Source organism: Neopsephotus bourkii, unplaced genomic scaffold, assembly GCF_033783945.1.
Source record: "Neopsephotus bourkii isolate Nb327-2 ecotype Australia unplaced genomic scaffold, CSIRO-AGI_Nbou_v1 NB_882, whole genome shotgun sequence".
NCBI lineage: Eukaryota > Metazoa > Chordata > Aves > Psittaciformes > Psittacidae > Neopsephotus > Neopsephotus bourkii.
Window position 1 is genome coordinate 870,648 of NW_026901376.1, and position 17,558 is coordinate 888,205.

Consider the following 17,558-nt stretch of genomic DNA (forward strand, 5'->3'; position numbering starts at 1 on the left):
GAAACTGAGACACTCAAAACTTGCTGGGGCAGGGCTTTGAGCAAACCCATCTATTAAATTAGCCCTATTTTTAGCAGCAGGTTGCACTACAGTGACCTCCAGAGGTCTTTTCCAGCCTATTGTTTTCTATTATTTTGTGGAATCTGTGAAATTGAGGTTTGTCTCAATCTCATAGATGTAGCATGCTGACTTAGTGGAGTGAATGGTATAAAACTGGAGCTTTGAGTTTTAACATTTATGGGAATTAATCTTTCGGGTCTATTCCTATTTTCAGATTACTGAGAAAGGAGAAGACTATGCTGCTTTCCCCTTCTCCATTGGGTGCTGGGTTCAAACTGAGCAGTGCTTTGTTTTCCCTCCCCTCCATTAGTGTTGTGATCTCTCTTTAGAAATGATGCTTTACACTCACATATTTTCCATATAGTCCTTTCAGAATAGTCCAGACTAACATGTAAAGAAAGGCATTCTTATTTCATCTTCATTAAAGTCCAGTGGGTTACAATCTAGCTGTAATAAAAAGCTAATCACCAGCCTTTTCCACCCTGTGGGATCCCAGGAGGTTACTGGAGCAGCACACTGCCCCAGTTTCTTTTCCTCATGTGTGTGATGACTGAATTGTGTTTCTGTTTGGTGTTTTAAGCATGACTCTTGATAAGCTAATTGGGTAGCAAGCTGGTATATGTAGGGCTGGCATTTGACAGATGACTTTAGAGGGGGGAAGGCAACTTAAGTAGCTTAATAGGATTTAGCTCTGTCTGCACTGTCTTGCCAGAGCATGTTATAAACCACTTTAGTGGGATTCCTTCTTTAAATACAGCCATGACTTCAGTGTAAGCAGAACCCCTGAGAGCTCTGGGAACCTTCCTGAAAAATCAATCTCGAGATGTAGTCCAGAAGAATTGATGAACGAACGAATACCTGTGCAGAGGCTTGCACTCATCTTACAAGCAGGATAGAAGGATCTCTGAAGGAGGGTATTAGTTTGCCTATGGAGTGCATTGATTTCTAATGGAAGTGATCCATCTGTCTTGGGAAAGCAGAACAGCTAATGAAAAATCCTGTTAGGACACAGTGGGGCAAACTCTTGTTTCTTTTAACTGATGCAACTGCTATTGCAGCAAAACAGCCCCATGTGCTGCATATTCCTAAAACTTGGTGGGAAAGGAAGCTAAAAGAGAGGTGTATCTGTGCTTAAACAGCTGATATAAACCCAGTGCTTTAACATTTTTTAGGCCAGTGGTCCATGACAACTTCCAGCTTTGCAGGCAGACAAGCACTAAGAGCTGAACAGCTATGCTGAGTGGAAATGACTCAGTTTCCACCTTCCCATGACCCTGTGGGAAATGGAGAAGCTGTGCAAAGAGCTGCTCAGAACTGAAGCCACAAAGTGGGATGTCCTCTTTATTTACATATTGAGGCACCATATTTGACAGGTAACTGCAAAGCTTTTTTACTCTATACGTGCCATTAGTGTTAGCTGTTCCCCTATTCTCGGGAATGGCATTCAGGAGAGGTAAATTTAAATTGAGTGCTCCCCTTTTTATCAGTGTGATGACTGGACAGCAGAAGTGGAGGGGTAAGGCTGTGAGCGCTTGCCACAGTGCTGCTCTTGAGGGGGCAGCATCTGACTTTCCCCTGGTTGCTGAGAGGGCCATCTGCAGCTTAATGGGGAAAGCTATAAAGAAATCATCTCTATTCAAACTGCATTTCCCTTCAGTATAGCTGCCGGAGGCCCTGATCCCTTCTTGGGGCTTGGCAAGGAGCCTGCATGAGGCCTTAGCTCCATAGTTTCCCTTGCGCAGGCTGCAGTGCTGAGCAGAGAAGTGGTTAATGACGCTCCCAGTCTTGTCAGTGGTGCAGAAACACAGGCTCCAGCTGTGACTGTGGTGGGTCTTGGCTGGCTTGGGTAGTTTTTTGATCTGCTTCCTCTGTTAGTCTCTCTATGGTATTTCTTTCTCCTGGGTTTGAAGGTTCTCAATAGTGAATATTGGTTGGCTTTGTCCCTGATGGGGTTTTTTTGAGAGTTTTTTCTTGAAAGAAAGAAAAGGAAAGCAAAATCCCAACTCAAAAAAACCCCAAAATAAAACCCAGGAAGACTCAATGTGGAAATGCTTGCTGCATATGAATGAGCCTCTTTTGGAGGAAGGAAATTTAAGTCAAAGGAAGTTGATTTCCTCTTTTCCCCCCCTTTTTTTTTATTTAACCCTGACTGTGGTAGTTTTCAAAGAGGAAGTTTGGAGAGAATTTATGGTAAGAAGAATGGCACTTGTTTGTCTCTGACATTTAAATGGCATGTTTGCATTGTCTGTGCAAGGAGGTCAGTTCAGGTCCTCAGTCAATAGATGGCTCAGAGGTCTGTGTTCCCCCTTCCCTGACTTACAGAATCACAGAATCCCAAGGGTTGGAAGGGACCTCAGATGATCATCTAGTCCAACCCCCTGCAAGAGCAGGGTAACCTAGAGGACATCACACAGGAACTTGTCCAGGCGGGCCTTGAATGAGATCCCTATGGGATATTGCCCCTTTCCAGTTCTTTGTGGCCTCTCCACATGACTGATATACTGCATTAAAGCTGACTTCAAATACAAATCATTTTAAGGAACATGTCTTATGGACTGCTTGCTGTAGCACAATGAGATGTGACTCCTTAGAGATTTACAGCAGTTTGCCTTTAATTTTGCTCATCATCCCCTCGCAGAGGTCAGCCCTCGGGGCAGCTAGACCAGCGACATTTGCTAATGTAATTGAGAGTAGGCTTAACATGTATTATGAGCTACACCAAGTTTTTGCTGTGTAAACAGTTGTTTGACCTGCTTCAGTTGCGTTAGACAGATGCCAGTGAAGCTGAATGGGGTAAATATATATGGAAATGCAGTGCCCCACTTTTGTTATTTTTTTTCTTGTTGTTCCAAGCTTCTCACTCTTGATTCTGAAGATGGACTTCAGGTTACAAACTGAACATGAACTGGATATGGATCTCCATGTTAAAGGCACCTGAGGAGCACCAATCTAACCCATTCCCATCACTCAGAGACAAATACAGAAGACCAATTACAGCAACTTACCTTCCTGTCCAATTAGTGCTAATAGGAGCAGTTTATGAAACCATTCGCAGGGGATTTGTTGTCTTGGCCAGAAAGTATGTCTTTTCCTCCTAATTAATGCTTATTTTGTTAAACTCAGGTGCCTCCAGATGCCAAAGCGTGTGCTAGAGCTGTGGCTTAAACACTTCTGATAGCCACTGTTTAGAAAACGACCTCTTCATGTTGCTAATGGTATGAAACAAGTTGCATAAACATTAGCAGGCACCTTAAGATGCTTTTCAGGTCTAACATTAGTAACAATGTAATGTTGGGGTTTCCATTCCAATTTGGACTCTCTCAAATTATCCTGCATCCTTTTGTGATTCAATGCAAAAAATGCTATACTTGAATTTGTCATGTACAGCAGTAGATGCATGGCACAAACACTCCTAAAACATAAATGGGATTAAAATGGTACCTGCAGAGACACGGCCATTGAGAATTTCTTGGGCAAGGGATCATTTTGCAGATGACTGAAGGACACAACCCCGTTAGCCCACCAATGATCATGGTTTCTATATTTGTCTTTATCTTTTTCCATCTCTACTGCGTTTCTTCACACTTTCTGTGTTCCTGCGGTACAGTCAGGATACTTTCATAATCCTGATTGCAAAGAGTACTATTTCCTTGTTTCCAGGTACAGGTGATTTAAAAAAAAGCAAGTGTTTAATGTTCTTTACAGATCAGCTATGGGCCTTGGCATAAATCCTTGCTCTGTCCTAAGCAGTCTCCTTAAAAATGAGCTTGGTAGGTCTGAATAGACATTGGACTATGATATTTGCACCCAGTACATGGGAACCAAGGTAAAGTTGGCAGTTCTGTTAATCCTCTTGTTGCACTTCTCCCAAAGTGAGTGAGCTTCCCTATCTGCTTGGGAGCAATCAGCCTTACTAAATCCTGGTTACAGTCCCACCAAAATTCCTTGGCAGTGGAATGTTGCAGCGATGCTGTGAAGGGAATGAGGCCCCATGCACAGTCCCATAGTGGAAACTTGTGAAAAGCAGCCTGCCATGGCTTTCCAGAATCACTTCAGTCCAAGTGTGACAGTTAAAAATATCGTCTCTTAAAGTGAGCTTCTTTCATGAGGAAGTTTGGGAGACAAATTTAGAAGCTCACTGTGGGTTTTTTATCACTTGGGTGCTCTGGTTTTGGCTGGGGTAGTTATTTTTCTTCATAGTAGCTGGTATGGGGCTCTGTTTTGGATTTATGCTGGAAACAGTGTTGATAATCCAGGGATGTTTTCATTATCGCTGAGCAGTGCTTATACAAAGCCAAGCCCTTTTCTGCTCCTCATTGTACCAGCAAGGGGGCTGGGGATGCACAAGCAGTTGGGAGGGGACACAGCTGGGACAACAACTGACCCAAAGGGTGGATATTCCAGGCCATACGATGTCATGCTCAGCGTATAGAGCTGGAGAAAGAAGGAAGAAGGGAAGACGTTTGGAGTAATGGTGTCTTCCCAAGTAACATGATGGAGCCCTGCTGTCCTGGAGATGGCCGAACACCTGCCTGACCATGGGAATTGGTGAATGGAATCCCTGTTTTGCTTTGCATGTGTATGCAGCTTTTGCTTTACCTATTAAAGTGGCTTTATCCCAACCCATGAGTTTTCTCTCTCTTATTTTTCCAATTCTCTCCCCATCCCACTGGGGTGTGTATGTGTATGAACAAGTGGTGGCTGTGTGGGGCTGAGCTGCCCAACCATGACATTAGGGTGGATGGCAAGTGGGCATACGCGGACTGACCCCCTTTCAGCTGCTTTGATATGGCTGCAACTCATGAGCTACATAGGGAAGCTGCCAGAGAAGTATGGTGAGAGGAAGAATGCTTGTGCTGGACATCTGTGCTTGTGTCCTATGCAACTGAACATGCACACTGCTAAGAAATGGAAACAATTTCTTTGCCCAGCAAAACTTCTTATGTAATCATTTACTTCTTAAGTGATCATTTATACACATTTATACACATCTCACACACATGTAAGGTGATCATCGCTTCACAGTATCAGTGATGTGGTTCTGTGTCACTGAAGACAAACCAGCAAGTTCAAAATAATGCAGAATAATAGCAGAAGCCAGCAGAACCCCATTATCTACAGTGCTTATCATGCTTATGGAAACACTGGCACCCTGATGATGGGATAGGCTAACCTTGTTGATGATGTTCCTTTGGGGAAGTTTCCACAACCGGGTCAGGTTTTTGTTTTCTGTTCCAGTCAGGGGTGGTTCTGCTCATTTCCGTTTGTGTTCCCCTCCCTCCCTAATGCCTCCTTTATCCTCTTCCAAATAGAAATGGCATGCGAAAGTCTGTCTCAAAGCAGACTGATGGCTGCCTGCTCAGAGGGTACTCTCTGGTGTATACTGCTTGCAGTGACCCCCCTGCCAGGCCTTTCCTAGTCCAGGCTTTGGAGCTGAGGGTTTGAGCTCAGTGTCTTCAAACTCTGTGGTGGCTGATCTCATGTGGTTGGCTGGCTTAACAGGAGATGATTAAGAAGATCAAGAAGCTACTGTGAACCTGGATATGGCATTTAATCTTAACCAGTGCCTATCTGGCCCTGTGAGGTACAGGGTTTAGGTCCTATGGAGGAACAGGAGACTTGGAGATGATGTGTGTAATCATCTCTACTGAAAGACCCTATCTGTGGAGAACTCTTGAAATTCACAGGAGCAGTATGAATACTTGGTTTTCAAACCATATCTAATAAGAAAGAGCAACCACAAAAGAGCAGCTAGCCTGAAATAAAGCACGGATGTCTTACAGCTGGAGTCTTGAAAAGAAACCCTTGAGGTTGGCATCCACTCCAGAGCATGCACGGTCAGCACATACAGATAAACAAATGCAGTGTCCCAGTGCTTTGCTTGATGATGTGTAAGGATAGGCACATAAGAGAGAGACTTTTTCCCTCTAAATGAAATGCATTGTCTCTGAGAGCCCATATTGTAGGAGGGGGAAGGGAAAAAGGATGGAAATTAGATTAAGTCACTGGGCTTCAGGCCGAAGCATTTCCTGCCTTTTTCTTTTTTAATACACCAGTGCTGCCTAACTCATGTGCTGGCTTGTGCAAGTGTGCCCTGGTGCCTGCGTGCACGCAACAGGCAGCTTGGCAGTGCCATGTTTTGCCTTCAGGGAGTTCCAGGCCTGCAGGAGCATAGCTGAGCTCCCACTGCAGAACTGAGGATGGGGAATTGTCTTGGCATGGGGATTTATACAGCATTTGGGTTTAAGCCAGGTAATGCAGGCACTGCTTACTTACCCCAGAGTTGTAGGAGCATTAAATTCATACTTCCTTTATAGCATAGAGCTTTTCTGCTATCCAGTTTTCTGGAAAACTACCTTGCAAGGAGATTGTGTTCTAAGGCTTTAATGGATGATACAGCTTTCTAACCAAGGAAGTAACGCTCCTTCTGAAGGACCTTGAGTAAAGTAGCCAATATTAGGCAGGAATATGTGAGCTAATCTGTGGGAATGGAATGTCTGGTGAAACACTGCAGGTCTTCACAGGGTGAGGTGGACAAACTGAGTGTGGACACAAGCAGTGCAGGACACCCACTGAATTCTTCCAGCTATCCTTTCAGTGCTCTTTGCCTCAATATTCCAAATATTTATCTGACTCTTGCCTTTAAACAAAGTTAACTAATCCTTTTAACTTTGTCCAACTGGGAATACTAGGAAGGCATAAACTTCTAAAGCTGAAGGCTCATTCCCAAGAGGATTCCTTACACAGTTTGCTGGTCTGAGATTCAAGGCAAAGACCTGCATGAACACTGATGCATCCATGGTAGATTATATAGAGCCCTGCAAGGGAATCTGCAGAATCCCCAGAAAGGAAATCCGCCTTTTCAGTGAGAATGCTCATTTGACAAGCTGCCAGTTCTGAGCTAAGCCTCATTTAATAAAGATTTAGTCTGTGGGGACCTGTCAGTGGAAACTGAGTTTGGTGAGTGTCTCATTCTTTTCATCACTTTAGTGCATAGAGGCTTTCACCCAGCATTAGGGAGAAACTAAGGATAAGAACATCCTAATTTTGAGGACCCCCTTACCTCTGGGAACTCTGCCTTACTGTGTAAGGTGGAGATTGCTGAGTTGGTAACAGCTAGGGGAATAAACGGGTTGTTGTTTGACTTCAGCCCAATAGGACTCCAGTGTTCACTGCTGATTAGCATGGCTTAGATCTGCATTCGTGGGCAGAAAAAAACATCCAACCCAATTGTTAAGCAAATCCTTTCCACTCAGTGCTTTCCATCTCTCTTTAGTTTTGACATGAGATGCTCTGATGAATTCTAGCACCTGCCCCTGTAGAAGCTGAGATGCGCAAAGGTACCTGTGCTATGTATTGTTTAACTACAGCCCTCAAAACAGCAGTGGTGATTGTACTGTGTGTTGGTTACTGCAGTAAACCAAGTTTTTCTTTTCAACGAGGTTATGTCTTTTCAGCCTTTGTATTGGTGGCTTCTGTGAACTGGACCAAATATAAGGGCAGTGTTCAAAGTCTTTAATTATGAAATAAAGGGTTAGAATGTTAGTATAGAGGAAATGATGATGAATCTTTCATCAGCCTAGCCTTGTTCTCACTCGTTGCCTGCACAAGGGCACTTGAGAAATTAATCTGAATTAACTGAAGGAATAAATTCAATGCAGATTAGTTAAACCACTTTAAATGCACTAAAGTGAATTAAACTACACTGAATTAAGGCCCTTCTAGTTAAACTACATTAAAAACCTGTGTGAACACTCATTTGTAATTAAAGTGGCTTTAGTTCATAGCTCTAATACCAATTAACTGTGGAATGCCCTTGCCGGTGTGTAGATAGCTTCTCAGCACTGAGAAAGCTAGCTTGTTTATTTAACCAACTTGGTTATATGCATTTGAACTATTTAGTCATACTCGGAGTTGTTTCAACTGTAGATCTGTTTTATTCTGATGTCTGCTGTATTGTCTTAAGGTGATTAATAAACCAACCAAACAAAACACGACATAATCCTTGGCATTTACTCTTTTCCAGAAAAGCAAGCCAATAGCACAAAAAAGCTAAAGGCAAAGTGTTGGCCTATATTGCTTGCTCCAGTGTGGGCTTGCCCTAAATATCTATCTATATAATCTACTGCACTCTCAACAATGTGCTTTCTCTGGGAGATGTCTGTATAAGGAGATGAGACGGTAGAGCCTGTCCTCTGTTTCCATGGTGCTCTTCCATGCTGCTGAGGGATCCCTCATGAAGGAGAATACATCTCAGTACCGTGGGAAAAGCCTCTTCCACAGCACTTTTCCTGCCCAGCCTTGATCCTTTGCTGTGCTGAGTACAGTAATTGGCCTGGGAGGCCTGTCCCCCGGGCAGAGGAGATATGGGTGGTTTAGTGCTGAGATCAGCAGTGGTTTCCACATCCTCCCCTGATATTACATTTGCCAGTATGTGGTTGGCTTCGTTCCCTACCAAAACCTGCATCCTTCTGCAGAGGCTGTGGGATGAACGACATCCTGAGACACTTTAGTATCCCAACAAACACCATGTACAGCATTTTTCAGAAATGGAAGTAGAGTCTCTGAGCACACAGTATGTTCAGGACAAATTGATGGGGGGGTCAGAGTGTGTTCCTCACGTTGCCAGTGTCACAAAAAAGAATCACTTTGGTAGCACACAGTTACTTATCTATGAGTATGTAAGCTGCTTAGAGATGTCCTGAAGTCTGCAAAACCAAATGGTGTAGGAAGTAGTGTGGGCATGACACTATCCCACAGCAGTTTCTTTTCTTGCTAAGACTTCCGTCCTTCACGGCATAAATAGAGATGAGTGCTCCTTTGGCAGCAGCCCAGTTTGCTTCATTTATTCTTCTGGGTGAACGTTTTTCTCTTCCCACACTCCTTTAACCTCTTCTGTCTGTTTTATTATCACAATCATAAGTCCCTGCATGGAAATCCAGAAGGAACACTAGTTGCAGATTCAGTGGAAAGCTTTCTCTTGGCAAAAGCCAACGTTAAGGTAAACCTATAAACAGTTCTCTATCTGGCAATGATTAAGACAGCTGTGGTGTTGAGATGCTCAAAAGCTGTAGCTATTTTGTCCTGTGGGTTGAAATGATGAAGTTTTAAGATGAAATACCTTTAGAACTGTTGATGGAAGTTTAAAAGCAAAGCTGCCTGCTTTTCAGGAACTACCTGAAGGCTTCAGCTTTGCTCTCAAGTTTCTTAATGAGGTTTTAGTGTTCTACCTAGTAGCGAAATACCAGTGCTATCCAGAAATAGCTGTCATCTATTCCACATGAAAAGCTGCTCACTACCCCATACTGCTGTTAGCACAGTTAAGGTCTAAAGAATGTGTTCATTGGAGACTGGATAGGTTGAGATTTGGTAAAATCCATGCTCAATAAACACATGAAATATTTTGTGCCAATGTGTATTGAGAATTAACTTCCTAAACCTGTTCTGCTGCCAGGACTTCTTGTGCCAAGTAACCTTCACAGGGCAGAGGACAAGGCAGTGCGAGGAAGGGTCCATAAGCCCTATACTACTCTATATAGTCGAGGGATGAACAAAGAGCACTTAAGGCAGTGTTAAACCTGACACTTTAACGTGAAAGTATCCCAGCATTCACCTCCTGCATTACAGTGTGTTGTGGCTCTTCTTTTTATGTTGCTTCTCTTTGTGACTATGTATGTAGGATGGAGTATATACCCCTTAAGTACATTTTCAGCAGGTAAAATTAGTCTTCCTGGACCGCAGTCCACAAATACATTCAGGTAACTAATGATGTGGAACTTGAAGCTGAAAGTGACTGCTTTGTATGGAGACTTTTTATCCAGTAGACAAGGCTATATATTGGTGTAGTTGATCCACAGTAACATAAGGCATGGTCTCAGAGACCTAACTAAAGGCCGATCTACATATATGTCCTTAGGTATAACATCAACACCTCCGGGTACCCTCATTTCAGCCCTCAGGTATTTTTGGAGGGGATGTTTTTTGCTGTGTTTCTCTTTGTGATGGTGCACAGGGACATAGATGTTTTCTGCCTCTTCTCTTTTCTTGGCTTCTTTACTCCCATTGTAAGTGTAAATACCATGAATCCTGGCAAGCATGCTGGAGTTGAGAAAGGCTATGAACACTAACAGGCTGTCAAGCACCGTTCCTGCACAAGACACAGTGTATTCAGGTTTCATGGTGCCTTTCCAAGCTAGCAATGCCGCTCATGTACTGCTGTTAACTTCTATTTTGAAAGTGCTTCCTAGCAGTGTAGCTTTGTCTCCTGCCAGTCTGGCTGTTACCACTTGGATTTAGGCTCATTTTCAGGGACTGCTCTGTCTCCACTTCTGCCATTAGTGTCAGCACAGTGGTAAAATGTTGCTCCTCCAAATTGTCTCCTTTTTCCTGTAAGGGCAGTTCATGCATCATTTGCTATAAAGGTTCTGATAGCTCAGCAAATGTTTGAAGATGAATTGATGCTCTTTTGTGGCAAAAGGCCCAGTGCATAATTTCACATTTACTCAGGATAACGTGGCCTTGGATAACCGAGTCCCAGATTTACTGTTGCAGGGTAGAGTGGCTGAGGGTTTATCCAGCCTCAACCCCCCTTTTTTAAATACTGTCATTTAATCCCAACAGGCAGGCACAGGCATCCCTTTGGTTGCAACCAGGCTTTCACTGCCAGGCAGTCTCTGGGTCCTAAACTGACTCATCAGTCAGAAAGATTAATAACTGCTCTGCTGGATGATTTCACTTGTTGTCATGGCACATATCCATTAATGGAAAACAAATACTCTGGAAAATGAAACACAGATCGTGGTGTAGTGGCCAGCCAAGTCCTTTTGGCCAGATGCATAAATTAAAGCATATATTAAGTGTCCCTTGAAAGCGAGAACCTCAGGTTGCTTGCTACATGGCAGTCTTCAGTTATTCTTTCTTTATTCTTTATAGTATTTCCTTTTTTGCCTTTTAATGGGGGCTGTTCCCCTACATCTGGAGCTCCAGTGTGAATTTTTTGCTGATACAGAGTTGCTGGAAGGATGTTTTCAGCTGAATTCATCTTTCCAGTGGTAATGCAGGAAGGTTGAGGGTGTGAAGAAAGAAGTGCAGGCAAGCAGTGCAGGAAAGCTTTGCATTACAGCAGCCTGATGTGTTTAGAAAATAAAGAATATCCCCAAGGAGCTTTGGTATGCCAAATGTGTTGGTTAAATTAGTATTGAGTGCTCGTACATGGCAAGCCTTCAGAAGTGGGAGAAAGTGGGGCTCTGAGTGCAGCTTCCCTCTCGAAGGCCCCTTTCTGCTGAGGAACTCAAACAGCGTGCACACCATCTGGCATAATCATGGGAAAGGGGGATAGGGCTTTTTCCCTTCCACCCCCACTCTTCTCTGTTAAAGATACCAAAGTTCAGTTCCTACAACGGGACCGAGTTTCTGCTGTTCAGTTTGGGAAAGCAGCCCCTGCAAGTTCCCCCCATCCCCGTGTGGTTGGTGGGCTTTGGAACCTAAAGGTTCCCTTAGGCTGGGAAAACAAACGATGTATGGCTATGTGGCGTATCTGCGAGGCAGCAGTTAGGTTTAACTAGTGTGGATCTCGTTATGTGCAGCTGATGGGCCCTATACTCTGTATACTCTGACGTTTGCTTGGCTGGAAAGTATGTTGTGTGGCTCGTACATTTTGCCAGGATAATATCTCATCAGGGAGTACCTGTGGAGCAAACGAAGGGGGAAAGAAGGGGAAGAAAAGCCTACAAAGAGCAAGTTACTACCAGACCCTGTTAGAAACGGTCACCAGTTTTGTTAAGAATCTTACTTTAATCACAGCATTCTTTGGTTTATTTCTTTGACCAGGAGGAAGTTGTTTCAATTGGGAGGAAGTGTATAAATGGTCTTTAAGGAATTTCTTCATGGGGAGGAAAAGAGATACTGATTTAAAAGAACAAAGCTTTGTTTTAGGTTTGCTGATAGAAATCTGTCTGCCTTTTCAATACTGGGACAGCAGCGGGTGACTTAGGACCTTCCCAGATATTCAGGTCATTTCTAATAAGCTGGCACTTGTCACCACACCAAGGGTTTATCCAAAAAAACATATGGATAACATAACATCCTTTTACTTGATCAGTTCATGTGGGAAAGTGTGGCTGGATTTGGGGCTAGAATGGATTTGATTATTTTTATTTTTTTTTTTTTACATTATATTTAACAAAATTGTTTTGCATTTTTGGGTTTAATCCAGGATTTTCCAAATACAGAGAGATTTGAATGGAGCAAAACAAAATTAGAATAGAATTAAACACTTACTGCCTCCCTTTCCGCCCAGGAACATCTGACAAGAAATAGGTATAACACAGTAACTCAGCTTGGGATGGCCTCAAGCCAGTGTGTCTGTAGCATCCATGTTTGTTGTACCTATAGATGCGGATGGTATATGGAGGGGTTTAGCATTTATTCTGGATCTGCCTTGAACAGAAGCGTGGCATGGGGATTCATTTTTTTTAAATCAATCTCACGCATGTATAATAAATTCCACCCCCTTTCAAACCCACTCATGCACTTGGATTTCTAATGAATAAGCCTGCATATTTATTCATGAAGATTAAAGAACTGTGCAGATAGAGGCAGCTGGCTCAACTTTTTTTTCCCCTTTAAATCTGCTGACCTCTGCTCAGGAGTAAAGAGGAAAACCCTCTCTGATTCACTTAGTCTGTTAACTGAGCCATTTTGTCTGTCCCAGTCTGCAATTTACTGCTTAGGGCACAGAACATAGAGTCAACTAGGTTGCAAAAGACCTTTAAGATCATCAAGTCCAACCATTCTCCAGGTTTCATTGAGTGGGATGCAGAGAGGGAAGAAAGTGGTGCTAAAAATCTCCTGTTTCTATGTAAAAAATACACAAAACCCAACTTGTTTTAAAGGTATTCCTTCAGCACTGACTTATTGCAGAGCCCTTAAACATCTGGGCCCTGATTCACACCCCTGCTATGGCTGTGCCGTGGTCAGATGTGATGCTGTCTCTGTTTTCCACAGGCCCTGTTGCTGTTGGGTGGCATCGCGCTCTCCTGCCTTGCTCTGGACCTGCTCTTTCTCTTGTTCTACTCGTTTTGGCTGTGCTGCCGCCATCGGAAGAGTGAAGAACACCTAAATGCTGACTGCTGCTGTACAGCATGGTGTGTCATCATTGCAACCCTGGTGTGCAGGTACGGTCAAGGCCTGAAAGGGATCCTCCCTGTCATTTGGGGTGGTGTGTTCTGTGTGTGCATATTCATGCTTGGTATGCTGTGTCTAGTTAGTGAATGTTGGCACTAATCCCTCTTTCCATTTGATATATGTATGATTTACATATCTGTAATGTATTTTCTTCCTTTCTACCACTTGCTGAACTGGCTAATGGGTTGAGCAGTGTGAAAAGGAATAGCTAATGTCCTGCTCTTTGATGCTTTGCAAGTGGTAAATCAAGGACACTGCATCCTTGGGAGCTTATCGCTTAAATGGGATGGATACAGTTGAAATATTTATCATGTCTAGTTGGAGATTTCTTAGAATCCAGTGTCCAAAAAGAATGACTGTGGTGGAGTAGATTAGGACAAAAGAGGCACAGAGGATTCTTTTGTATTTGGAAGTACTGGTATTTGGCTGGAGTAGACGTTCAGGTTTTGCAGCTTGTGTAAGACACTGCTGCATTTCATTATCTGCACTAATGTACCATCTCCGAGGGTTGCTAGTAATGGTGCTAGTGTCAGTAACATTTCTTGTAATGAGTGAGCAATAGAAGGTTGTGGAGATGAAGTGAAAAGAAGGGTTTCTGAAAATGAGAAATTAAATAATTAGAGGAGAACACGTGCAAAAGAAGTTAAAAGGAGAGAACTGACATTTTGTTTGTTTTCTGGGTTTGGTGTTTTGAGTTTTTCTTTTTTCCCTGTTTCCTAGAAAGTTAATGGTGGGGCATCTGAAAGCAGGAACATCCTTGCAAACTTCTGGAAGGCACCTTGAACTCAGTTTGTTTTCACTTGGGCAGAATGAGCTCTATGGACGTGTCCACTGAGATTGAGCACTGCATTTCTTGCAATCCCATGCATCATCTACTCTCGCCCAAGACTCCAAGTGGTCTGAACTGCCCCTCTGCAGGGCTGGCAGGGCTGGGAGCAGCCCCCTATTCAGAAAGGAGATAACAATGTTTTTTTGTATTTACTTGCTGATCTGGTATGTGATCTCTCTGAAGGTGAGGATGTTCTGTGAAGGCCAGGCTTAGCTGTTTAAGAGCTAGATTGTGATACTAATGCATTTGCATATTTGTTCTTTCCAGGCACATACTTAAGAGAATAGAAAACCCCTGAAGTCTGGAACAAACACTGCAGAGCAGACATTCTATTTGGCAGCTAGGGATGGGTTTGCCTGTAGAGGCAGGGGCTCAGTGTTGAGGAGGAGAGCTACTGCCCTAGCCAATGTTGCCATCTTTGCAGGGAGCTCTTCTGCACTTTGCTGAATGCAAATAGGAATGGAAAGGCAAACCAGAAAACAACTTGCAAAAGAGAAATCTCAGCCTCATTCTTTTTAGTGATCTCGGCAGCTTCAGCTGCATCCATTCAAATCCACTGAAAGTGCTGTGGTCCTGACCCTTTCTTACTGATGCTATTTATAGTTATGCTGCTGCCACAGGCTCTTGTTAGCTATTGTAAAGTAGCATGTGTGTCCAGGGCAGCTGCTGCAGAATGTGGTACTTGATTCTTTTAATTGTGGAAAGGGTGAGAAGGAGGTGTGCAGAACAGCATGTGAGAGACAACTTTAAATTGGAAGGTCAGCATATAAATTCTGGTAAACTTGATGTTACTCCCAGTCAAGTTTGGAAGCTGGAAAACTGCTTAAGCTTCCTCAAAATCCAGACCACTGATTCTCATCCTTGTTGTACTATTTGTTTTTGCAAGTATTAGATGTAGGAGTATCCTTGCAACTAAGATTCTACCTGAATCTACAATGATATTGAATGAGTATGTCTTGGCTTCTTTTAATCAAGTTTTAAATATCCATTCTGATGTTGTTGCACTTGAGCAGTAGCAGGTTGTTACTATCCATAGTGAGAGAAGGTGCTGTCCAAGTGCTGCTGCTCTCCTGCAAAGCTGAGGTCAGTTTTCTGCCCCCTTTCCAGTAGCTGGGCACAACAGTGCACTCAAACTGGTGCCTCTTGCACTCTGTGCTCATTGCCTGGCTAGGAATGTAGATGTGGCTTCTGACAAGCAAGGAATCTGATCTGTGCTAGCAGGAAGTCCCAGTTAGATACTAACAGCTAAAGATTAGTCCACTGGATATATTCTATCCGAGCTGTGTGTTACACATAGCAGAAGTGCCAGACGGGCAGATGCTGTGATGCCTCAGAGTGATGGGGAATTAAGGCTATTCGGAATGTCTGCCTGACAGTAGGCTGACCTGGGAGACAGTTTGTAGCACCATATGCAAGGGGAGAGAAGGAAGATGGATGCTGAAGCAATGAGAGGTTCCAAGCAGCAGCTGATCTGTCTTCCTATCCTAGAACTAGTTAACTCTGGTTAGCTATTGTTAACCTATCTTGTCTTCCTATCCTAGAACTACTTAACTCTGGTTAAGTCCAGCTGTGCCTAGTACATATTTATTTACGTAGTACATAATCCTAGAGGGCTGTTTATACTGTGAATCCTGCTGAGTGCTGTGGATCACTGTTTCCTAATGATTTGATATTTCCTGCTGAGCAAAAGGGAGAATGCTGAGCCAGCAGAAGGGATAACTGGTTAACAGGAGCTCTCCAACAAAATGTTTCTCTAATGAGTGTTCCCGGTTGCTCTAGCCACAAAGTAAGAACGATTTGCCTAGATTATTCCTTGAATACTTATTTAACTTCTAGTCCTTGCCAATTTTGATTGGTTTCTGTGTATTGGGAGTTGTCTTATAAATCATCTCATCCACCAGTTTAGGTGACCCTAGCTCTCCCAGGAGGGAGCTCAGCTCTGAAGGTGGGTAAGAAGCTTTGTGGAGAAGATACCTGAAAGAAATGGGTACAAATAGATGGTGAAAACTTGCTGTCTAAAGTGCCAGTAATAGCGCTTTCCCTTGGTGCGAAAGTGCAAGGTGGTAATTAGAGAGACAAATTAACATCCCTCCTGAGAAGATCAAGTCTAAAAAGGGCTCTCCTTATGAAGTTCCTGTAATTAAAGATGACTTGGTGTAGTTAGATTATTCATTTCTAAGGATGTGATGTGAATGGCTAGCGTTCATCTTTTCAGACTGGTGACTGGGTACCCGGAGGAGTTTTCACTGTTTGTGCGTGGGTATTAAACCAGGAGGATCTCACCACCAGAAGGCATGTCTATACTCACTGTATCAGATTAACATTCTGCTGTTGATGTATACCCTGAGCAATCCACAAAACATTTTTTTTGCAGGTCATGTTGCAAGCTAATTCAGAATTGCACTTGATATTTCTTGTTCTTTATCAAGGGATGTCCTAAGCCCATATGGCTTTTGCATACAAACAACAGAAAGCTATTCCGCAGACTTGAATTTCTTGAGTCTTGCTGAAGAGTGATACTGAAGTGTGTGCACACAACATGCAGTACATTAAATCATACTGTTGAATGTACAGGAATACATGGAAATCATGGCATGCTACTCTTCTGTCTTATGTCATGTAACTCTTTGAAGAGCTGATACAGTTTACTATCTCCCTACTGTGTTTCTGTGGGTATGCTCCAGTGATGGCAGTGTTAAGCTCAGCAGCTTTCTTGACTTAACATAAGTGGGTTTCCTAAAACATACCAAAAGGACTGAGTAGCCAAGTGGCTTTTTTAAATGCAGTATTGAATAGCAGAGCAGCTTAAATGGCCTGTAAGAGCTTGATAGGTTGATTTCTGAGATTTTCATTAAAAATATGAGTGAGAATGAAAGCAGGAGAGAGGTGGGGGTAATGGAAATGGTGGAAGAATGACAAAGGTAGGTTTGGGAGGAGGAACCGAGGAGGGGACAGCATGAATTCAGGAGAGGTGTGTGTGTGTGTGTGTGTGTGCTAGGGAGGGGAGTGTGACAGAAGCCAGAAGTGGAGATGACTTTCCTATAGAAGCGTTGAAAATGCGTTGGAGTATCTTCCAGAGGGTGCTAGGGTGGAAGCAAGCTGTGTCATTCAAGAATGCTGTTCCTGTATCCACGGTGCGTGACAGAAATGCAGGCTTCCCCATTGGGTGAGGATTTTGTCATCCTGGACTGGGAGATGGATCAGCTGTATCTGAGGTTACCGAGCCCCCAGGGTTTGTGCAAGAAGCTGTGTGATTTGTCCTGACCTCAAGGACTTACACTGTTGGGTTAAGATGAGTTGATCTATTTTTACTTTAAAAGAATGCCCTTAAATAGATGAAGCCCCTCTGTTTCTCTTTAATCAAATAGAAGGTAGTTAAAAACTAGCGTAAATCCTTAAATCTGCTTTAAACAATAGCAACTAACACCCGTGTGTGTAGGCAGGGATTTGAAACAACTATTGGATTTAGATGAAGCCAAATGCA

The 17,558-nt window shown here is 43.2% G+C and overlaps 1 protein-coding gene across 4 annotated transcripts in view; it reads left to right on the top strand.

Annotated features, from left to right (window-relative positions):
- Positions 1 to 17,558, top strand: part of TTYH3 (tweety family member 3) — a 79,143-nt gene that overhangs the window by 26,751 nt on the left and 34,834 nt on the right. For all 4 annotated transcript variants that reach the window (XR_009726061.1, XM_061356980.1, XM_061356978.1 and 1 more), the window contains exon 2: positions 13,066 to 13,235. Coding sequence is in view for 3 of the 4 variants with exons in the window: in XM_061356980.1 (XP_061212964.1) it covers positions 13,066 to 13,235 (170 nt within the window). In the remaining variant the exon portion in view is untranslated. The remainder of the gene's footprint in view (positions 1 to 13,065; positions 13,236 to 17,558) is intronic.